The sequence below is a fragment of the Drosophila pseudoobscura genome, chromosome X (genome assembly GCF_009870125.1).
Source record: "Drosophila pseudoobscura strain MV-25-SWS-2005 chromosome X, UCI_Dpse_MV25, whole genome shotgun sequence".
NCBI classification, from domain to species: Eukaryota; Metazoa; Arthropoda; class Insecta; order Diptera; family Drosophilidae; genus Drosophila; species Drosophila pseudoobscura.
In genome coordinates, this window is record NC_046683.1 from 44,518,191 (window position 1) to 44,540,715 (window position 22,525).

Sequence of the window (22,525 nt, forward strand, 5' to 3'; positions counted from 1 at the left end):
TTACAACAGATTCTATTTCCAGTTTGGTTTTCGCATTAAAAATTGAATTCGGCAAGCTTGAACGAGACTTTTGCCTTCTGGGAGGTCTTACAATACGAGAAAAATGTAGCTTGCTGGCTCCAACTTATGTTTATTATGCTTTTAATACTTAAGGCTACATACAATCTGGGTAGGTTAAGATAATGTTACGCAGATACGGGTATATATATGCATATTCTGCAACAAGCTTCGTGCTGCCCAACTTCCTTGGCATGAGAAATGACTTGATCTTGAGATTTGGGGGGTACAAGTAGTGTGTGTGTGTGTGTGTTTAACCGAAGGAATATGCTGAGCAGTTTCTCTTAAAAATTAATAAGGTTTTGGGGAACCGCTCTTTTTTGGGAGTTTTATGAACACAAAAAAAAAACCGACTGAAACATCCGCGAAATGCTTATAGTTGGGCTGAAAGTGCGCCGCAATTAGCATTTGAAATTTAGGTTATATGTTAGGAGCATTTGAGGGGTGGGCTGCTGGGAGAGGGCTTTGCGTTTGGGGATGTGTGTTTGGGTGTTTTGGGGGAGGCGTTACGACAGCTTAGCTTGTCGCTGGGAACTTGTTGCAGGGCTGAATGATCGAGGTCTTGCGTGCCGGCACGGTCTCGGGTGTTGGTATGGCTTCGCCGGTGGTCACCTTGTTGGCAAAGACCTGCTTGACGCTGCCACCCTTCTGCTTGGCCATCTGATAGTCACCCGAATCGAAGAACTTTTGCTGCAGAAGGGTAGAGATTATGTGAGACGGACCAGGGCATGGGCACATGGCACACTTACCCCCTTCTGCAGACGCTTCTGGAGGAACGCCGAGTGGCCTCCGGGCACACGCATGCCGCTCGAGTACTTCGACTTAAGCTTCTCCTCCTCAATCTTCTCGAGATCCCTGGGATTGGTCTGCTCAGGGGCCTCGCCCTCCTGGGGCGTGGTGGCCGGGCTGCTGCTGTTGTTATCCTCCGTGGAGCTCATGGTAATCTGGTTTCTAAAACACAATGAAGTTCGGATTAGAAAATGCCTGAAACTAATTCCGACTAATGGTTTCGGTGGCGAGAACTTGTCAAAAATGGCGGCGCCGTTTTTCCAAAACAATGAGAGAACGGCTACAGTCGAGTGACTCGACATTTGGGATACCCGGTAACCTGATCAGTAGAGGCACTGCAGCTGCTGCCTCGTACTGCTGCTCAAGTTACTCTGGCGGAAAGATGAGAATTTGTTTTCCAACTTGGACTGGACTGAAAAAACGGCGACCATTTCTCTAGTATAGGTAGATAATGATATTAGTTGCTTTTTGTGATCCTCTGCTATGAAACGCGTTCTTATTCAACGCTTTACGAACGCAATACCATACCGTACTAATACTGTGTATACCTTGCAAGTACCGAGTATAGAAATCAAGAGCAATACGCCTGGAATCTAAGGCGCGAAAAATGCCAAATAAAAATTGCATTTCATCACACATACACATACATGCACACAAGTAAACGGCAGGACGGCAAAAGTAGGCACATACACACACACACACAAACACACATCCAAATAAGACTAACTTTGGTGATATATGGACGACGCGACGTCGTCGGCGCCTGCTGCACGCTAATATACTGGTAATAATCTGATGTTCAAATATTGCTTTAATTTGGTATACACATAAGTACATACATACCTACTGCTTATGCGATAATGTACGTATTGTAGTGTGTGAATTGAGCTTATTCCCAGCTCTGTCAGACGCGCGTCGGAGATTTGACGACTAACTGTTGTTTTCCTCCTTTTGTTCTTTTTGTTCCTTTTGCGTATGTACTTTTCCGTGTATCTGGTTTGCCAATTAGCGAGCGCGGAAAGCAACGAAAAAAGTGGCGCTGACGGCGCTGTGCAATGGCGGGGGAAAAACGGGCGAAAACTTTAGAATGTGGCTGAGAAACTAGACGCTTAGATGCGCCGCTTAGTTAAGATGAATAGCTATTCTCAAGGTTCATTTATTGATAAGATATACGGTCTGACCCTCAGAAATATACCGAAAAATACGTCACAGTTTCAAAATATACCGTAAATATACTGACAATTTATTTTTAGTCATAGCTTCGGTTGAAAATTACTAACTAGCTAAGAAACTCAGCCCTAAAAACATAAATTTATCCGATTGAGGAATCACTACCCTAAAAGACTGCAACACTTTGAGCTTTCACTTTTATTGTTTATGAATTAAGGTTGAAACAAAAAAGGTCAACAACAATTTCCACGAAATTCATTTTGTACACGGTAGTTACACGCTAACTACACAATTGCTACACGTTCGCGCTAACCATACAGTATATACATATATGGTTAGTGATATTAGCTACACTGGGTTGTAACACTAACCATACAGTATATATATATATATATACTGAATGGTTAGTGTTAAAACATAATGGAAAATACTAGAAAATACTATGAAAGTATAAGCATTTCAAAGGTGTGTACCTAGACATGGTGGCAATGTCGATCAAATAAACGGTCTCATTTTCAAAATACACCGTAAATATACCTATGAAAAAAACCAACCACTCAAACTACCTTTATTTAACAGCTTGAGTGAAGCTGCGGAAAAATTACTAATAATAATAATAATTCTTCTTGTCGATCCATACATTCCTTTATCAGTGCTTAAAAAATAAGACCACGATATTTTTTACCTGAGCTGCGATAAATCTTTTCGTGGTTCATAATTTTCGTGGAAGTTATTCTAACTAACATTATAGTCCTAATATTCTAATTATAATATTCTTATATAATAATTCCTTCCTTCCTTCCTTCCTTATTCGGAAATCAAATTCCTCGATTTTGATATTCTATTTAAAATTACTAGCTAATTTGAACATTCCGTACTGAACATATAGTTTTAGCCGTTAAATGAGTAAATGCTCTACTATATTGGCTAATTTTAAATTCCCCTTTCATTTGATTGTATGAAAAAAAAGGTTTAAACATATAATGTCGCATTAAACGATTCAATACCGATTCAAAGAGAGCGAAAAAGAATGCCATAATTGGATAGTCGCTGTAGCAGCGCGCCAAAGTCGACTTCTTTGAAAATGAAAGAGAGACAAAGATATGAATGAACTCCAGTGGCATAAGTGATGCACGTAAACACGACTTGAGAGGTCGCAAAATTGTAAAAACGCGTCGATCTTCTTTTACATACTGAAACCTATGAAAGAAAAGAAAAAATTATATACTGATATACCGCAAATATACCTTCCATCCGATTTCGACGTCAAAATGATCATAAAAATATATATAAAAATATACCATAAAGGATTACCCAGGCTTAAAAGTAAAACTTTTTGTTTACAACATTAGCAATGTTAAAAAATTGATGTATCAATATATTTCAATATTTTTTGTCCGATATGTGGAACTTTTTATTCCTCCAATACAGTCTTCGTATCTTCGTCTTTCAAGTCCAAGTCTTTCAAAATCCAAGTATATTTTTTACCCTTTCCTTATTAAGTTAAGTAAAATTATGCAAAAAAAACACCAAAATTATAATTCATTCAAAGATGACCAAGATTCTATCTAAATTCCATTTATAGGCAACAACTATGCACATATCAACATATATAAAATAGAGTATTTAGTGTTACTGTGTGAAGTATATGTAGAATATGAAAACATGCCCGTTTTTGCCGCCAGGTGCCTCCGTGACAATTTCATCCCTGTGTAGTTGCCATGTAATGGCTGTGTGCATAAATTTGTTATTAGAATTGCAGCGAAAAGAACAATAATTGTGCACGCAGCAAGTTGATTTACTGATCACCGCCCAGAGAACGATCAACCATGAGCTCCAACAACAAGTCAAAGTTCAAACTGTTTCTCAAACAGGTGACGCCGGCAGGTAACAAATCACTCCACTTGATGGGAGGAGCACCCCCGTCGTGGTAACCTTCTTCTTTATTTGTATTAATGGTGCGTTTTGCACAGGCAATGCAGGGGAGACCAGACTGCGGCCATATGAGCGAGAGCTGCGTCCGGAAAAACCCGTTGCACAGCGGTGCAAGATGCTCAAGGAGCTGGGCGACGCGCTGCACAACTTCAACTTGGATGAGGTATGTACTAGACAGACAACAGAGAGCGAAACCAATCCTCATGCTACCAATCCTCCGTCCCCACAGACTTCCATTACCAACCTGTGGAATATCACAAATGATCTCATAGTGCCCAACAAGCCGGCTGAAACGCGACAGATTGCACTGAGCTTCTACAAGCGACTCATCCACACACAGTACAAGAACCTTACTCTCATGCGGGAGAAGTTTTTTCTGGTCATACAGAACCACGAAGCCCGAGAGGACCTGCGGCATCTGCTAGAGCTGTTGGACACACTCACAGAAAACGGGAAGAATATCACAAACTTTGAAGAAAAGGTAAGGTGCTGCCCCAATGCACCATGTGCTCGGAGAACTTTAACTTTATTGCCATGTGTCTTTTTTGGCAGATTGGAAAATTTATGCTGCTGTGGATCCCAGCCATAAACGAAGATAATCTCCTGTGCCCCTACCTTGGCATGCTGGTCAATCTGATCAAGTTTAACGCAGCCCATCTGGACAAAGACATTCTCGTTGGAATCGTACAGTGGGTGATCCAGTCAGATATATTCTCAATATTTGCTACATGCTAAAGTCTTTATCGTCTGTCCAGGAATGCCTGCGAATTGAGCTGCACCCTCACCGACGTCAGCATAGGCCTGCAGTGCCTTACCATTTTGGAGATGGTCATTGGCTACACTATATTCCCTAGCGAGGCGCTTCAACAGTGCATCACCACTTTGTGCCGAACCGTCGACTGTTCGCGATACTGCGAGTCCTCCTTCAAGGTGAGATTTTCCTGGATATATATGTATATAAGGATAAAACGAAATGTTTGTCTAAACGATCGGGAATTTTGTGAGCCGCTGGTATTGCCGCAGGCCTTAGTTTTATACCCGGGACTCAGTCAGTATATAGTATAGTATGTGTGAGTTAATGATATATTTAGCTTATAAAACATATTTTAAACGTAAGCGCCGGAATTGGTATCGGAGCCGATGACTGCTGCATTCTCTCTCTCTCTCTCTCTCTCTATCTCGCTCTTTGTCTTTTGTATCGCTTTTCGTAAAAGGGAACAAAAGGTGGAAGATCTTTCCGCGATCTCTTTGAATTTTGCTCGCAATTGTCATGAGAGATGAAAAAACAGACAAAAATATAGAAAAAACGACTGCCAGTTGTGTTGTTATGTTACTTCTTGCACTTCGCTTATCCTCTTTCTACCTAATGACCTAGTTATTATAATTTTAAAATATTTTATCTGATTCCATTTTTCCACTACTGTTTTTTATTCCGCTACATCTGTCACTCTCTGTTTACCTCGCTTCCCTCCGCCCCAAAGGCACACCCAGCACGAGAAAGAGTGTGAGAGCCATATCGACTAGCTATGTACATATGTACATATGTCTGCTTGTCCGTCCGTCCGTTCGGATATTGATTTGATCAAAATATATACATATAATCTAATGGGTCGAAAACGCTTCCTTCTGTGGTGTTACGCAATTCACCACAAAAATACTATATCCCTAAATTCTTCGGGTACCGGCTAGTTTTTATAGCCTAGCCGTAGCCATGGGATAATGCGATCTCTTTGGCAGGCAAGAAGCTTTTTCAACCAAAAACGGAATATATTTGGCTGTCAGTCCGTAGAAGCGAAATAATCTCTTGGAATATAATATTTAGTGCAGGATAACCCCTACGATAATATAATTATTCCAATTGGAAAATGGAAGTCTATCTATGCCGTGTGCATTCCTCCGGCTTACATTGGCCATTTGTTACGTGTCGATAAGACGATGATGGTATGGAACTTCTAATCGTTTATTAATTAAGTATTTCATATATCTCAAAATGAAACGAACTTTGACGAGAACTTATCGTAGCTACCGAATATTTCCCGTTCCGGTGGTGGCGGTGGTTTCTTTGCTATTGCCGCCGCCTCTGTCTCCTCTTCAGGTTTCTTCTTACTCTCGTGACTCTGGCACTCTCTGGAGACGTCCAGAGTGCAGTAATGGTGTACCGCATCAAAGTACTGGCCCCTGGGACACCTCATCTCGAGGACTCGCCTGTCCGCACAGACATAGTAGCGGCCGCAGTCCCGGCTGTGGGGCGCCAGACGACTGCCTGTGCTGATGCACTCGTCCAGGGCGAGCGCGTGGTCCGTCAGAGCCGGCGGCAGCGTGGGTTTCTCGAAACAGATGCCAGTCGTGTCGAGCAGACAGCTGCCCACGCTGCTCTCAAAGTATTGACCCGCTGGGCACTGAACGAGCACCGCCCTGCCGTCCTCGCAGCGGAAGTAGGTCTCGCAGTCGCTGGGATTCTCCACCGTGGCGTGGTCCGGGAGCAGACAGCTGCACTGGTGGGCTGCCGTCAGGGCCACTGGCAGACAGGCGCGCCGTCCGCTGTCGAAGTAACTGCCACTAACGCAACGCGCCACTGAGTAGGCTCCGCCTGGGGTGCAGCGGCGATAGCGGGTGCAGTCGCTCTGTATGCGCTCCGCACTGGTGGTGGAGTTACAGGTGCTGGCCACGTCGCTGCAGGCGCCGGGCACACAGATCCCCTGCTCGCTGTGGAAGCGATAGGAGGGGGGGCAGCTGAACTCCTGGTAGGGGTCTTCTACATCGCCAGTGCAGACATAGAACTTCCCGCAGTGGTGCTCATCGGGTAGCAGTCTCCAGACGGCCGAAAGCCGGCACACGGACGCGACGCTCGGGTCATGCGAAGCACTGGCAGATGCCGCCAGGAACAGCAGTATCAGCATTAAACGATCTGCAAGCAAATAAGCTTTGTTTTAGTAATCCTTTGATCGAATGTCGATCTCCATTTGCCCCACTCACTTTCCATTTGAATTAGTATCTTGTTGCGCTTCGAATAGCGAATGCGGCACTGGTTTGACGACGGCTACCTTTTTATTTCCTCCACATCACATCATCATTTGGTGGCAATCGCTTCCGAGATTGCATTGACATTCGTTTATTAATGCTAATGAAAATTCCCTCAGTCAATATCTAGTTGGGTATTTGCAATGGAACTCCAGTCCCAGGCACCGTCTTATCAGAGAATTACACATTCTGCGCGACTTCTTATCGACAGCACCGACATGCTCCCAGATGGATGATTAACTAAACAACGATCAATGAATCAGTTTATTCTTCGAATCAATGCTACTCTTCAGCTGTTGGTGTTTTTCCAGCCAAACTCAAGGCCAAAACTCATGCTAAGAGGAACGATGCCTGATAACCCAGTTTGGTCATGACCTCAGGCTCAGCCGCTCTGCCGCTTAGTCGCTCAGGCGCTTATGCGTAGTAGCATCCGATGAGATCCTTAGGCATGCAGCGCAGACCATCGAATCCATCCTGTTGCACCTTGAAGACAGCCGCTCGAGTGCCGTACTCCAGGGCGTCGCGCAGCCGCAGTTTTGGCTCCAGCAACGCATAGATGACTGCTGCCGCGAACGTCTCGTTTTCACCGATCACGTCCACGATCTTTTGCGGCGTATGCGGGCCCACCTTGAAGAAGGTGTCGTCGGGCAGCAGGCAGCTGGCCCCCTCCGCATAGTTGTTGTAGATAATGGTGGGGACGTCCTGCGGTGGGGCTGGGCAGTGGCTTGGGTCCAAGGGCAGAAAGCCCTGTGTGGGGTGGGGCGTCTTTCGGGGCTGATTCTTCTTCCATTCGGCACGCACTTGACGTAGTCCGTCACGTACGGCCCACACCGTCTCGTGTCCGTTCATGAAGGAATTCGCATGCTTCAGGTGCTTGCGGACAAACACATAGTCCACCAGGTCGGCCACCATCAGGCTGGGCTTCTTGAGGCTGGCCAGGTCGGCGGAAAGGATGATTCTCTCCTCCGGGCAGCGCTCGTTGAAGTCGCGCACGGCCTGTACCATGCGCACCGTTTCCGTGGGACTGCGGGGCTCAAAGTGCACCCACGAAATCATCTGGTAGTCGACGGCACCAAGGAACTGCTGGAAGGTGAGCTCTTGTCGGCGATTCGAGTACTCCAGGATGGTGTGCGTTTCGCAGCCTCGAATCGTGATGATGCTGCGGTGCGTCGGCTGGTGGGCCGACATCGGACAGTGCGAGATGTCGATACCCATCGAGTGGAAGCTGGTCAACAGATCCTCAAACGCCCTGGCCCTGCTCAGTCGCCCAAGGAACTCGCACGCCGTTCCCAGGCGACGCAGAACGCTGCACATGTCCGATGCGCTACCTCCGCGTCGCCAGCATCCCTCGCTGGTGCGCTGATCCACGCCGGCCGTGGGATGAACATCGCACACCGTGACCAGGTCCAAGGTGCAGCTCCCCACCACGAGTACATGGCGTTGGGGCGGTGGCGGCGGAGGTGGTGGCGGCTTTGGCAAGTAGCGCACCTTCTTAACCGTAATAAACTCCTTAACGACAATTTTTTTCATCTTTGGGGAATCGTTTTTTGAATTTTGGAATACAATCTCTGCCAAAAATATTATGGAAATGATTTTAAACACTCGGAAAGAATGAACCGCAAGAATGTCATCCGTTTAGGTTGAAAAGATCTTAAAACGATGAAACATGATGGAGAATTCTTATTTTGTTATGCTTTCCATTTTCAGATAATGAGGAACCTGTTGGGCACCCAGCTGGGCTATCATTCCATGAAGATGATGTGCAGCATCCTCAACGATCGATCCCTCTACGACGATGCGCAGCTAGTGCGCGGAGCTGTCTTCCACCTGACGATGAACATATTCGCCTCGAAGAAAATTTTCCAGGTCTCGTCGATGACGTATGCGACGAATGTCCTCACTGGATTCCTACGTGTAAGGGCCCCTACTTGTGTATCCATGCGCACACATGTGTATGAGTATTGTGTGTTTTTCCAGGTACTGGATAGTCAGCAGGTGATCGTCACGTACGAGGTGATCCTCAGCGTGCGCATGGTGATTAACAAGGCGGATCTCCTGTCGGAGATCATATGGGACAGGATCTGCGACATCATGTCGGCGATTGTGAACAACATTGAGTATTACGGTAGGTATTACAAGCATTACGGGCAACGTTTATCGATGATTAATTGATGTCCCATTCACACAGAGGTCACCGGCATGAACAAGGATCGCCTACAGTATCTGCAGATAAGTTTCCACGAGAACATCGACTGCATCGAGAAGCTGCTGCAGCAGGATCGCTCTCAGATACTGGGCAATGTCGATCGCATCTACGATCTCATTGAGCGTGTGGCAGAGAGGCGGCCAGAAGCCTCTGTGCTGGCCCTAATCGAGTACCGATCGCGTCAGGTGACCGCCACACGACCGGAGTGGCTGCAGGTGCTGACCCACTTCGTCCGCCGCTACTACCGCATGTCCAATGTGAATGTTCGCATAAAGACGATCGAGTCGCTGGTGCGCATCATGGACCAGAACCGCCCCTGCTACGAGGAGGAGATACTCAACCGCGTGGTCCTCACCCATCTGGCACAGATCCACCAGGAGCCCAGTGTGCAGGTGCGCGTGGCAGTGGCGCGGGCGCTTTCCAACTTTGCTCTGCACTGCGACACCAAGCGCTGTGTGGATCTGCTGGACACTCTTGAGGCGCTCATTAACCGTCCCTTCGATCACATGCGTCATCTGGCAGCCGCTGATTCTGGTGCGCCTCTTCTGGAGGGGTTGGTGGCCATAAAGAATGAGTCGGAGGTGGCCGACATCATCGCTGCTGTCGATGGGCTGGTCAAGGTTTTTGCCATCAAACTGCATCGCCTTCCGGCTGTGCATGCCATGAAGATATTCAACATTTTGCTGGAGCACCTTGAGCTGCACTACGATTATCCCAAGATCTTCGAGCAGACCAGTATTGTGCGGCTTAAAGTGAGTAAAGGAACTTCTTACCTTCCTTTTTATATAACTTTGCCTATCGCCATAGATATTCACTTGGATACTCAAAGCGCGTGCAAACGCCTCCTACCATATTGGCTATCCAGAGGGCAGCAATGAGGCGGTAAAGTTCAGCCATTATTTGGGCATTGACTCGCCGCTGCTGCCGCAGGCCCATGCCACTGCGATTTCGATACGACGCGTATGCAAGCTGATTGTGCGGTGCCTGGAGCAGGACACGGACTTTCAAGTGTTCGAGCTGGTCATCAAGGAGCTACCGAAAATGCTGCAGAACAAGGCACTTATCCAGGGCAATGACATCGAGGAGCTGGCCAACACCCTCTTCAAGATCAATTCAGTCAGCAACAACAAGTTCAAGCGCTCCACCGACGAATTTCATGCTCTGGTGCTGCCCGCCATCGCCTCGCTGGTGATCTACCACGAGTGCCTGCAGCCGCCTCAGCACTACAGCATCATCACGGCCCTCAATGCCCGCGTGCTCACTGGCATCGCCAGTGTTTGCATCAACACCATGACCATCCTGATACTGGAAATGCCAGAGTCGCTGATGCGGAAGCTGCCGGAGGTGCTGCTGCAGATGAGCAAGATGTCCGACACGAACACCCTGGCCATTCCAGTGCTGGAGTTTCTGTCGTGTAAGTAAATGAAATATCCAGAGGACTTTTACCCTCTATTTTGTTTGGCCAGTGCTGATCCACCTGTCGAAGCATCTCTTCACCAACTTCACGTCCATGCACAATATGTACGTGTTTGCCATCTCACTGCCGTACACGAAGCCGCATCGCTACGACCACTACACGGTGTCGCTGGCCCACCATGTCATAGCCGGGTGGTTCCTCAAGTGCAAGCTGGAGCTGCGCAAGAACTGCGTGAGCTACATCAAGAGTGTAAGTAGAGAGACCCAGACATTGTAATCTGCTCTGGTTGATTGCGTCCTGTTCCACAGTCGATGCAGTCGAATGCCAAGATGCTGTCCAATGACATTGTCAACCTGAACTCCCTGAACGAGGACTCGTCCAGCCGCAAGCGCAGCACCAGTCTCACAGAGCGCGGCAGCCGGAAGAATGCCACGGCTCGAAATGACCCCGAGATGCGGCCACAGATGAACAACGGGCTGCGAAACTTCCACACGGAGCTGGCAGAAACCTGCTTCGATTTTCTCTCCCGTCACACTTTCTCGCCCTGTCCGTCGCCACCAAAGCGGTACGTATGAAAGCCTCTTAAGACCCTCTTTTTAACCCCTTTGCTTCGTTGCAGTCTGCCTGCAGCCGAGTTTTTGCTGAAGGATGGTGTCTCGCAGACCTGGCTTGTGGGCAACAACCTGGTGACCATTACCACTTCCGGCTGCCCATCTGCACCCACGCGCAGCGGCCTCTGCGAGCGGTGCGCGCATCTGGGCAAGGCCCCCAGCATCAGCCTCAATTCGAAGAGTCTGAGCGATGCAGCTGCACCGCTCTCCCCCGAGCGGGAGCGCCGCTACACGAAGGTGAGCCTGCAGCACAGCAGCGGCAACGAGTCGGCCGGTAGCACGGAGCTCACCTCTTCCTCCTCGTCCAATTCGGCGGCCACCAACCATCCGCACCGACAGATCTCCAACAGCTCGACAGCCTCGCTTGATGCACTCTCGCGTCGGGGTTCCAACCCCGAGGCACTGGGCGGAGGAGGGTTTGGCGACGGACCCCATACGGGAAGTAACACCTCGCTGCTGGGCAACTCCTTGTCGCAGTCTTCGGCCAGCATGAGTCCCGCGGGATCTGTTGTCCAGCAGCCGGTTTGTGTGCGTGCCTGCACCGGTTGGGCGGAGATCTTTATCCGGCGTCCGACTGGCAACATCTCGTGGATCACGCGCATCCAGAACCCCATCACCAACGACTGCTTCGGACAGGATCTGCCCTTCAACAATGTCGTATCGCTCTTCCTTCCCACGGCCTATGGGGGCGTGTTTGGGCCGGACAGCACTCTGCAGGACAACGCAGTACAGGTACAGCCGCAACCGGAAGCAGATGCGGAACAGGAAACGGCAGAGCAACAGCCCGTGAAACCACCCAGTCCCAGTCCGGCTGTAGCCGCACCCACAAGCGAACTGCGGGCCAAGGCCCGCGCCCTACAGCGTCAGGAGGAGATTCATTCGGTTGGCGGCGTTGGCAGCGGTAATGGCAATGGAAACGGCAACGGTAGCGGTCCTTCGGGAACTGCAGCCATTCCCATACCACGTGTTACTGCACCTGGCAAGCGCGGCAAGGAGGCAGCTCTCTGCGGGAGTGTGAGCGATGGCGAGGCCGACGACGACTCGCTGGCGTTTGAAGATTCGCAGAGCCGGGCCCGAAATCCCGTGCGTCGAGTTAACTCCAGCCCAGAGATGAGCTCCAGCTGGCGGCAGGCGTTTCTGACCGCCAAACCGGCGCCGCTCTCTCAGGAGCCGGTTAAGACGGTGGATGAGCCGCAGAGCCAGCTTACGCTGAAGAAGAAGAGTGTCCAGTACAGCACCAAGGACATGCGCGTCAGCTGCGAGGCCATTCCGGAAGAGATAGCCGGCTCAACGCCTCCGCAGGTTGCCCAAGACCTGCAGCCAGAGAGCAGCACCTTACCGCCCAAACAGCATTCGGCGGATGACGTCAGCAGCCAGCATGCGTCGGCGGGAATCACCTTGCCCGCGGCTCCGGTTTTGCAGGTATCGGCGGCCAAGCCTCCGTTGTCGCCGGCTCTAGCTCCACCTACGGCTACAACAGTGCCTGCCGTGAAACAGCCACCGCTGCTGGCAGCCAGCAAGATCACGAGCTTCGGCGGTGCGTCTGGGCCTCCGCAGCAGCAGCAGGGTGTGGCCAAGTCCAGCAGCAGTGGCAGCAATGGAACGAATGTGGGCGCCACCTCGGAGTACGGAAACAACGGCAACGGAAACGGCGACATGATGCGGGGACGATCGAAAACCATCTCAACGGTGCGTGAGGTGATCAATGGCAAGGCGCGTCCCCCGCCGGCCAGCAGCTTCCGCAACTTTGGACCCACCAAGCCGCCGATCAATGCCAAGCTGTGCATGAATCCCAGCTTTGTGTTCTTGCAGCTGTACAGCACGGGGTCACTGGGAGTCACGGAAATGCCACTGAAGCTGGGGCCCGAGCACTCGAATGCCGTGACGCTGTTCGACCTCGTGCCGCCATTTGAGACGCACAAAATCGGCGTGCTGTATGTGGGCCAGGGACAGTGCAATAACGAGGTCGAGATCCTGCGCAACTCGCACGGCAGCACGCGCTATGTGGAGTTCCTGCGCAACATCGGCACCCTGGTCAGTCTGAAGGAGGCCGAGCAGAACAACCTGTTTATTGGGCTCGACAGGAACGGGTCCGATGGCAAGTTTGCTTACATCTGGAAGGATGACATTCTGCAGGTAACCTTTCACGTGGCCACGCTGATGCCCACCAAGCTGAAGGACGATCCCAACTGCAACGAGAAAAAGGGCCACATCGGCAACGATTTCGTGAAGATCATCTACAACGAGAGTGGCGAGGAGTATAACCTGAACACCATATCCGTAAGACCCAAGCGACCCCCACGCTCGTTAAAAATGTGGTCCGCTAAATGAGTTCTCATTTCCAGGGCCAATTTAACTATGCCTGCGTGATTGTCGAACCCCTGGAGCTGAACTCCAATCGGGTCTATGTGAAAGCCCGCTCCGAGATATCAAAGTTTGTCTGCCATCCACAGCCGAGGATTGTGTCCGACCGCAGTGCTCCGCTGCTTGCCCGTCAAATGGCGCTGCATGCCAATGTGAGTAGAGCCATTTAATGAACCATTTGGTTGCTAACTAATTCTTACGTTGTCCTTCAGCTTGCCTCGCTAGTCTACCAGAGTGTGCAAAAGCAGAACCCGTATGCCTCCAACTGGCTGGAACGACTGCGCACGATAAAGCGCCTGCGGGCCAAGGTAGGTTTCCCCCCTTGTGGCATAACTAAGGAAAATGCACCCTAACAGAGACTTGTCTCCCTCCACAGCTCATCGAAGCCAACAACAGTCAGCAGCAAAGTGGTTCTTCGAGCGGCATTGGCATCAACTCCTCAGCGATCGGCTCGGACATGGACGACCAGCGAGCGGACTTCATAAAGTTCACATAGACAACTACTGGGCATTCGAATGGGAAGCGAGGCTCTAAGCTTGGGAGCAGTAACAATCATTCTGCCGTGCTCCCCACGCATATTTCTGGATACCGGCAGTCGCATCTGATGATGCTAAAAACATATAATCATAATACATACACACATACATACATATATTCGTAATGACTTTGACAAGTTTATAAAATTTGTGAAAATACAAAAGCTCTGCCATCCTTGAGGATGCAGCAAGAAACTTTCAACGAAAATAAGGCAGAGTTTCTGCAGAGCCACTTAGGAGTGGATTATGGAGACTTTCGATAGGAATATCTTTTAAAACCAAGCTGCTGGAGCTATTTCCCATTGTTTCTAGGCCAATCTAAGCTCTCCAATGTGATCATAGCCGAATTTGTTGATCTTGTGGCTGGCCACACGATTGGCAAAGTCCACAGCCTCCACTAAATCCCACTTATGCACGTGGGTGCCATAAATGAAGCCAGCCATGAAGCTATCGCCCGCGCCCAGTGTGTCCACCACCTGTTTGGGCTTGTACGGAGGCAGCTCGTGGTAGTTGCCACTGGCATCAAGGCAGACTGCGCCTGCGCTACCCCAGGGACAGATGATCACCGGCGGTTTCAGTGTCCCCTGCAAAGACAGGTTGGCGGCAAGGAATTCGCAAGTGTCTTTGGGGCTCTTCCAGCCCTTCTGGCTGGCCAGTTCTTTGGAGAAGACCACATAGTCGCAGGGATAGCACAACTTCAGGTTCTGTTCGTACAGCGTCTCGAAGTCTAAGGATATGATAATGCGTTCGCCGCTGTTGCGATTGTGCTCTACAATGCTTTGCATCATCCTGGAAGTCTCTGCGACATTGCGAGCCTCAAAGTGGACCCATCCGTATCGCGTTAGGTCGATCTTCTTGAAGTCCTCCCAGGTGACTTGCGGATAGTTCTTGTTGCAGTGGATGATGGTGCGCGTGCCAGAGTCCTGGGCAAGGATCACCGATGAGAACGGCGGGTCCTTGTCCGTTTGCGGACAGTGGCTTGTGCCGATGTTCCTTCGCCGCAAATCCTCCAGCAGTACTCGAAACGCATCCGATCTGCTCAGCATTCCAAAGAAGTCAACCTTCGACCCCAGCACGCCCAAGACAGTGCTCACATTGGAGGCGTTGCCGCCTCGCTGCCAGAAACCGTCCAGGCAGCGTCGATCGGTGTCCTCCTTGGGGTAGCTGCTGGTGATCGTCACAAAATCGATGACCGTGCAGCCCACGCATAGCACGGGCTTGCCGACCGTCTCCTCGGTCATTACAACACAGATCTTTTCCGGTCGGTCACTTACGCGATTATCGGGTGTGTTCTTCTGGGCTTACAGTCTTCTATAGCTCTGTTTTCCACTCAATCTAATCAGAATCTACGTGTGTTCGCTGTGAGGGCATACATTGCACCATTTTCTACTTGTATTTACTGTCGATCGTTTTTTACAGCTGTTTTGATACTCTGCCAAGGGTATTACGAATATGTTTAGACCTCATAGTATATACATATACAGAATTACTCCACGACAGATAGCTGATCCGCCGAAAGAGTAACTAAAGCTTCGACCACCCAGCAAATTTAGCAAAAGTTCCCTCGACTGCTTATCGAGCGGAGAGAGCAATTCAGCCGCTGATCGCGCTCCTACGTTTCCCTCAGTATTTATTTCTCTTAGAAGTGTGCTCTTAACTGCTGTACAATTTGCTTTGTATACGGAACGGAACTCGTACGAAAGATTGTGCTGCCTGAAAACAGAAACTGAAAGAGTATTCAATGTTTCGACCCTTCGACTCAATTGGTCGCGTCCCTCCAATTCCATGTCATTAAAGGCCGACCATAAACATTAAGCCAGACCGCTATTATTAAATTAACATAAGTATGTAATGCCGATTGATTCATGCTGTATATGAATGTAAATTGATTGGTTTCATTCCATTTGCTCAATGCCTCACGCGGATGTCGAGATGTGTACATTTGTATGTGAATGTGGCAGGAAGCTTCGAAGGAATGTTCGTTCAGCGGATGACCCCCCAAAAAAAGATTGTATGTCGAATTTTTATTGACTGGCATTTGGGAATTATGATAATTTGCATAACATGATTTCGTTACGTCCCGCGCAAAAGTCGGTCGTGTCTGCATCATGATGGGGCCGAAATAAACGAATTCCGCACCGCAAATACCATGACTAGACAGACACATGGGGTTACCATGGGGCGCTACCACGACAATAAGCTCAGCAAAACTTTGCTTTAACGAACAAGCAGCGAACAAAGTTCAAACATTTTCCCCGCTTGCCTGCGTTTGAGGTGTGTACAAATTCATTAAAAGGATTACACTGCAGTAATTACATACACATGCACGAGGAATACCTACATACATACGTACAGATTAACATTAATTAATACAAAACGTCTGTTCTTGCAGTCCTCTATGGCTGGGGAGTGGATAGGGAACCATTCTACCACTTTCTATCCGTTCTTTTCCGTTCTGGCTACAAGTTTAAAGCTGTTCCAGTAAAAGCTGCACAAAGGCTATCCTTTTTGGAGGCATAAGCATAATTTGCACATGGTTGCGAAATGAGGAATTCCACAGATCCTTGTGCCCTCAAAATGTCGCTACTCAAATAAAGTTCTTTAATTAAAGTGTCTGGAGTGGGAGGCGAGACAGCCGGGCGGGCTTCAAGCCGCACAAACAAACTTTTAAAGCGGGTTAGACGGTCCTCCTCCGACTCCGACTTGGCCGACTGTGCGCCTCTCCCATAAATCGATAGCTCGACATTTGCTTGCCTCCGTGGCCGCGTGGTCTGTCGCGGCGACACTTTCTTGAGGTACCATTTTGCGGCGTGGAATTATGCCTTAAAGTGTCAATCACTGGTAAATGCTCTTAATAGGCATTTATTTTTGCCATTTTAATTACCCCGTCCCTTAATGCCACGGGGACGGAGCTTGGTGTTTGGCCCCCCTCGCCCTGCCAACGGACAACCGACAACGGACTGATGAAAACGGCTGATGATGGCATAATTACTTTCTCGCGAGAAGAACTCATTTCCGACAGAATTTCTTATGTAGAAATATGGGTCGCGTCGCTCCCGGAATATTAGCCCAGAAGGTGTTTACAGCCGATTCTATGATTTAGTGGCACACCTACGTGAGTTGCCAAGTTAAAGCAGCACACAGCAAAAAGAATAAGTTGTAATATTGCTGACATCTTCAGAACTTCGATTGTGCGGGGATTTCTCCACTGTGGTACAGTGGTCTAATCGACGCAGAATCAGTATAAAAACGGGCCAACATTTACTCAAAAGAAGGCTGATAAAATCGATGTAAATTGTTCTACAGTTCTTAGTGATTTCTCTGATTATTTTTGCCTTAGACAAGACGTGCCAGACAGTGTTCACTGTATGGCCGAGTGGGATTATCGCGTGCGTGCCAGTCTTGCTTAACGAATTCAACATTTTGCATCGAACGGCACACACTCCCAAAGCCCTGATGGCCCCAAGCAACAGTTAACACAAACTGGCCAATGGTAATAGCACACTGGAGAGCGCCCCGACCCCAACTCCAGACCAAACGCCAGGTAAGGGTCACCGTCGGCCCCCGCCTTCCCAGGATCTGGCAATAAAAGTGCTGCTGTTTAATGCAGAACTGTGTACGTGAGCCTGGGGCTTGAAATTCGAGGCTGGTTTGTTTAGCTCTTAACTGCAGTTTCAAGCCTTTGGATGCGATGGGTATGGCTCTCGAAATCATTCGGTTTTCAAACAGCCCTATGTGCAGTCCACCTGAATACGTAGGCTGCCTTTTATCGGACATATAGGGCTAATCGATTGGTAGGACTATCAGGAACAGACATGCCACTCCCAGATCGGCTAATATAAGTCCGATGTATAGCGTACAGAAGCGTGATCTCTACAGAATGGTGTTTAAAATCCACTTTCCAGGTTTTGGAGCTAAGAGAGAGACCATGGCATCTGATTGCAATATTTCGATTATACGCTTAGTGTTTTTGTTTAATAAATTGTTCTGCCCACATTGCATATTTGTAGTGTCTGGCATAAGTATTGCTCGTATTGCTCCAAGAGTAAATGTTTTATGATAATCAAAATATGATGAACAATACTCGTACATATTGGAGTGCGTGCATATGTATGAGTACTCGTATGTTTGCACATACAATCGTGGTGTGCAATCAGGTTAATGTATTCAAAACGAGCGTCGCGTCGTATGCACACACAGCCCATAAATAATATCCCTCGCACCGTTAGTCAATTCCCCAGCCTTTGCGAATGCCAACAGTCGCCTCAAGTGGCCGCCACTGACAGATGTACAAATACGAGTGCAGAACGGGATTGTATCTCTATAAAAATGGAGCCTCAAGGCTTGGAGCGTGGGAGGGAAATGGAAATGAGCTCTGCATATGAGAAATCTGTTCAACTGAATCGTGACCCAGAGAGTACTTAACAACGACAGATAACTCAATTGAAAGTAACTGATTCGATTCCAGCTTTCTTCGGTTCGGTAATCTCCTGCTATGCTATCGAAAGTAATTTTGTTTGGGGAAAATCAAAGCAAGCGTATCAGTTTTTTTTAAACACCTATGTATAATGTACAGACAATATAGCTCGGATTTCAGGAAACTTTGTTGCCCGATTAACCGCTCCCCTCTTTGATTTGAAATAAATTGATTTTATGCTGGGAATAATTGATTTTACAGATACTTCTTAGTCGAACACTGGCTTTGCTTTACCTTTCTTAGACCTGAATTAATGGTCCTTTGTGCAAACGGCCATTTTCTGAACGGAAATTAACTCCCATTTTTATCATCGATTGATAAATGGTGTCGCTGTTTGGAAACTCTTCTTAAAGATAATTAAATATGCATATATATAATTCATCATTTTCTATGTCGATACACAATCGGATTTCGTAAGGCTTTAAACTCTTGGAATCCTTCTCTGCTACTCCTCTGGATTGGCGAGTATCTCTCGTATCCCTCGTGTGTGCGCGACGTGTCGGTATCAGTATTGGGAGGCATATAGAAAATTCTCATGGCATAAATTAGGGAAATAAATTATATTTATCAATGAAACTCATAAATAATATTTCCTGCCGCCTCTGACAGCACACCTTGCTGACGTCGCTCCTTTGGCATGGATGTGGCCGTGGCCCCCCCATTGGGTGTGAGTGTTTGTGCGGCGCTGTGTCTGTCTGTGTCTGTGTCGTATAGCTCACAAAGCATCAATCAAAAGTATTAAATACAATTATAATTGTCTGTCACCGTATCGAGATGAAAAGCCTGCCGCCACCGAGGATTTTCCGCTTGCTGCGACACATCTCCAGGGATGGAGCTGGATGCCTTTAAGACCTCGACTCCGTTCCAGCTGAAGTGTCGACTGTCATGTGTGTGTATTCGACGGAGCAGTGGATTTATGACGCTGTCTCATTAAATTTTGATAGCAACACCCAATATGTTGCCATAGTTTAACATTGTAACATTGTGGCAAAGGTTTCCTTTGGAGATCTGTTCGAGGCAGGTGCATCTCTTGCACTGGATTAATTTTGTTCTGCCGAGAATGGCTGCACACTTAGGAGCAGAGACGACCGCAAGGCTTGAGAAAATAAAATGTTTAACTTCCGGATGCACAGTCCGTTGAGTTTCCGAGTAAGGCGCCCAAAAGTATGCAAGGAATACCATGCAGATTCTTCATGCTTCCGGCACTTGACTGCATGCGAAAGGTCTGCCCGTGCTTCTGCTACTGCCCCTCCTGGCCCATCTGTGCGCGTGGGCACCCTGGGCCATCTGCCTCCAGCATGAAAAGCGGGTGCGAGTGCAGCTGAAAGTGAAGCGCAATTTCCGGCGTCTCTGCCAGAAGCAGCCTCCATTCTCCATCCTCCATTCTCCATCCTCATTCTGTCTAATTTCTCTTTCACTCGTAACTGGGGAACAACAGCCGGGGAAATGAAAACATATTGCTGCTGCTGCGAACGAGCGGGGCGGGGCGGTGCGGGGCGGGGCGGGGCGGTGCGGGCAGCCATTGTCGAACCTTCATCGGTAATTGGGCACGGACAGTCGAGCGAACAATCGAACTACGGGCAAACAATACTCGTAAACACTCAATGCATTGGCTCGAGTTTAATGACACTTTGCATCGGTGACGATGACTCCTCTCGACTCGGACAGCAATTGGAAATTAAACAAAGCCGGTAACCGACCCGAAGGGGACTCCGAATTCCCACACCCGGCCAAGGAGGGGGCCGCAGGAATACCGTTACCAGGATGGGATGGGCAATCGAGGGATGCGGCTCTGACCGGCATGTTGGATCGAACGCCGGCCACAAGGTGTCCACATAATAATTTATAATGGTCGGACCGGGCCATACAGGGCCCGGAGAGAAAGAAAGTGGCGTGAAAAAATACACGATAATAGCGCCAGACGGCTGCAGTGCCATTTCTCAAACTCAAGCACCGGACCGAACGACCGAGTCGAGGACACTTGGCCCACAGCCAGGCCCATGAGTCAGTACCAGTCCCAGTCGCACTCACGTCCATGGACGACGACAGTTCGTAGGTGAGTGACCAGCTCTTGTTTACAAGCCACAGTCACTTGGGAATCTCTGGTTAGCCATACGGATGGTCGGCGAAGGGGAGAGCTACCGGAAAGGAATCGATACCGCAATGCCCTGGCCATACGATATGGATATCAAGCATTTGGTTCGTTACACGCTTAAAGAGAGCCAGATTGCTGTCTACGAAACATTTTACAAGCAGTACTGGTGCACGGCGGAAACCCTAGGCTGGATAGCTGCCCATGAAATCTCTGTAACTACAGAGTATCTTTTTTAAATCTGTTGCATATAGCCTTGTATAGGGCTATCCTGAATTACCGCTGTGGTCGCTCTGTGGAAATGACACCCTCCAACAGTATCATTTGAACATACGTTACCATTTACATCGATTCAATCGGCTACAATTCCTCTACATTCCTCGCTACATCCTTCGAGTACGAGAATGATCTGCCTCGAATGCAGTGAAGCAAGGAGCCAGAGGGAGTGCTCCCATTTATAGTCCAAGCGAAGTGCCTATCGATACCATCCGCGTGGAATGGATGCCGAGTGCCGAGTGCAGCGGGAAGGAGGCAGTCCTTGTTCCTGTCGTGGCTGAAATTTATTGCGGTGCTATTGATATTTTAAAGAATTGCTCCGTGACACAAATAAAACACTTTTCAGTGGATACTCGCACGAAAACATGTATTGGCAGCTTTCGATGCTTGTTTATTCGATGTGTTTTTTCTGCTTTGGGAATTGAACCACTTTTCAACCGTGCAACTGACCTTGTTTGTGTGTTTTTGGTTGTTTGAAGGTTTCGAATATACAGAGTAAAATGGAATGTTCATTGGTTCTTAAACATCGGCACAGGATTGATTGCATTTGCAGCCATGTCGTTGAGTAATTGAAAGATCCAATCAGGCGGTGGCGGCTAATGACACAACAATCTCATGACATATTGCTCGTACACAATCAGAAAAGGATCTCTGCTTTAAATGTCATCCAGTCTCCGTTCAGTAAAATCCTCTTGAAGCCTCCCTCCTGCCAGCCCCTTTTTGGTGGCACGCTTTTAAAGTCTTTACTTCGAGATGTGCGTGCGACACACAGAGAGGAGCAGCGGGCCCCAGCTCGGGGCTCATTATTTCCCCAAGTAATATGCTAAAATGACTCGAACACACAGGCGACACACAGCAGACGTCTGGCTGTCGCTAAAGCGCTGGGCTGGGAAATGTTTTTAATTGAAAAGAACTTGCGAGGCGTGCCGGCGCAAGGTGGGTTGACTGCAGGAGAACCCACTCTCCACTCTCCACTCTCCATTCCCCACCCGCCTGCAGGAGGGTTAACACGGTTTCGTCACTTGTTCCAAGGGAATGAGGGAGCGATGGTTGGGATCCGGGCTGCTGCTGTCCCCCGGCATGGGCTGCTGCAAGCGGCGGCAACGGGCTCTTAAAGCTCCACCTGGCATATGGCTAATTTCCATTTATTTTCCATCAATTTCAATGCCGCTTTGTTGAACCAAAATCTACTCGTACTGTAGAGGTTGATGAGTTAAGTTGTAAATTCGAACTGTTTTTTATTTTCGAAACGTATGCACTATACATAGGAAACTATCACCTACTTAAAACGTAAGACCAACCCCAAGAAAAGTACTGATGTGCGGCACTTGCACCTAATGCGTGCATACCACATGTGCTATATGGTTTTATGGTCGAACCGCTCGTAAATCCAGGTGTCCTTTTTCTCAAGTGGCCTCCTTTTAGTTAACTGTACTGTTTGTGGGGTGGCCTGTGTCGGTTCCTGTTCGGGCTCATAAACACGTACATTTTCGCTTTAGTGACCTTTTAAAAATCATTCATCAAGACACATTGCAACTTGCCCAATCTGATGTTGAAAAGAACCCCAGAGCAGA

At 48.5% G+C, this 22,525-nt stretch overlaps 5 protein-coding genes across 7 annotated transcripts; 1 reads left to right on the forward strand and 4 right to left on the reverse strand.

The window, feature by feature from the left end:
* Positions 1-27: 27 nt before the first annotated feature.
* On the reverse strand, positions 28-2,026 carry endos (endosulfine alpha). 2 transcript variants are annotated; one of them, XM_001353256.4, is made up of 3 exons: positions 1,690-2,026; positions 807-1,008; positions 105-747 (listed from the first exon to the last, which is right to left on the reverse strand). In XM_001353256.4, exons 2-3 carry the CDS (start codon positions 993-995, stop codon positions 574-576), a joined length of 363 nt encoding a protein of 120 aa, XP_001353292.1. In that variant the 5' UTR covers positions 996-1,008; positions 1,690-2,026; the 3' UTR covers positions 105-573. The 2 variants fall into 2 exon arrangements, with proteins under 2 accessions (XP_033238180.1, XP_001353292.1); XM_033382289.1 differs by lacking the exon at positions 1,690-2,026 and having other exon boundaries at positions 28-747.
* A 1,677-nt stretch (positions 2,027-3,703) lies between these two features.
* gig (TSC complex subunit tuberin) lies at positions 3,704-14,301 on the forward strand. The gene is made up of 15 exons (XM_001353257.4): positions 3,704-3,903; positions 3,990-4,114; positions 4,181-4,432; positions 4,504-4,640; positions 4,707-4,881; positions 8,680-8,886; positions 8,950-9,097; positions 9,161-9,930; positions 9,986-10,592; positions 10,645-10,844; positions 10,904-11,160; positions 11,215-13,486; positions 13,552-13,722; positions 13,783-13,878; positions 13,947-14,301. Exons 1-15 carry the CDS (start codon positions 3,846-3,848, stop codon positions 14,064-14,066), a joined length of 5,595 nt encoding a protein of 1,864 aa, XP_001353293.2. The 5' UTR covers positions 3,704-3,845; the 3' UTR covers positions 14,067-14,301.
* Positions 5,893-7,075, reverse strand: obst-J (obstructor-J). The gene is made up of 2 exons (XM_001353258.4): positions 6,928-7,075; positions 5,893-6,859 (listed from the first exon to the last, which is right to left on the reverse strand). The coding sequence occupies exons 1-2, from the start codon at positions 6,932-6,934 to the stop codon at positions 5,937-5,939; spliced, it is 930 nt and encodes a 309-aa protein (XP_001353294.2). The 5' UTR covers positions 6,935-7,075; the 3' UTR covers positions 5,893-5,936.
* LOC4812990 (ketohexokinase) lies at positions 7,223-21,811 on the reverse strand. 2 transcript variants are annotated; one of them, XM_033382280.1, is made up of 3 exons: positions 21,806-21,811; positions 10,509-10,513; positions 7,223-8,211 (listed from the first exon to the last, which is right to left on the reverse strand). In XM_033382280.1, the coding sequence occupies exon 3, from the start codon at positions 8,185-8,187 to the stop codon at positions 7,387-7,389; it is 801 nt and encodes a 266-aa protein (XP_033238171.1). In that variant the 5' UTR covers positions 8,188-8,211; positions 10,509-10,513; positions 21,806-21,811; the 3' UTR covers positions 7,223-7,386. The 2 variants fall into 2 exon arrangements, with proteins under 2 accessions (XP_033238171.1, XP_001353295.3); XM_001353259.4 differs by lacking the exons at positions 10,509-10,513; positions 21,806-21,811 and having other exon boundaries at positions 7,223-8,550.
* LOC4813430 (ketohexokinase) lies at positions 14,205-15,559 on the reverse strand. Its single transcript, XM_001353260.4, has one exon. It carries the CDS (start codon positions 15,345-15,347, stop codon positions 14,415-14,417), a length of 933 nt encoding a protein of 310 aa, XP_001353296.3. The 5' UTR covers positions 15,348-15,559; the 3' UTR covers positions 14,205-14,414.
* Positions 21,812-22,525: the final 714 nt, after the last annotated feature.

What these genes read in the sequence shown, in the direction of transcription:
- endos (XM_033382289.1), bottom strand. Translation starts at nt 995, where the DNA reads ATGAGCTCCACGGAGGATAACAACAGCAGCAGCCCGGCCACCACGCCC. An exon ending in AGAAGCGTCTGCAGAAGGGG is followed by an intron (nt 748 to 806) that starts GTAAGTGTGCCA and finishes ACCCTTCTGCAG; the next exon opens with CAAAAGTTCTTCGATTCGGG.
- gig (XM_001353257.4), top strand. Translation starts at nt 3,846, where the DNA reads ATGAGCTCCAACAACAAGTCAAAGTTCAAACTGTTTCTCAAACAGGTG. An exon ending in TCACAAACTTTGAAGAAAAG is followed by an intron (nt 4,433 to 4,503) that starts GTAAGGTGCTGC and finishes CTTTTTTGGCAG; the next exon opens with ATTGGAAAATTTATGCTGCT. An exon ending in ACTGCGAGTCCTCCTTCAAG is followed by an intron (nt 4,882 to 8,679) that starts GTGAGATTTTCC and finishes TTCCATTTTCAG; the next exon opens with ATAATGAGGAACCTGTTGGG.
- LOC4812990 (XM_001353259.4), bottom strand. Translation starts at nt 8,502, where the DNA reads ATGAAAAAAATTGTCGTTAAGGAGTTTATTACGGTTAAGAAGGTGCGC.
- LOC4813430 (XM_001353260.4), bottom strand. Translation starts at nt 15,347, where the DNA reads ATGACCGAGGAGACGGTCGGCAAGCCCGTGCTATGCGTGGGCTGCACG.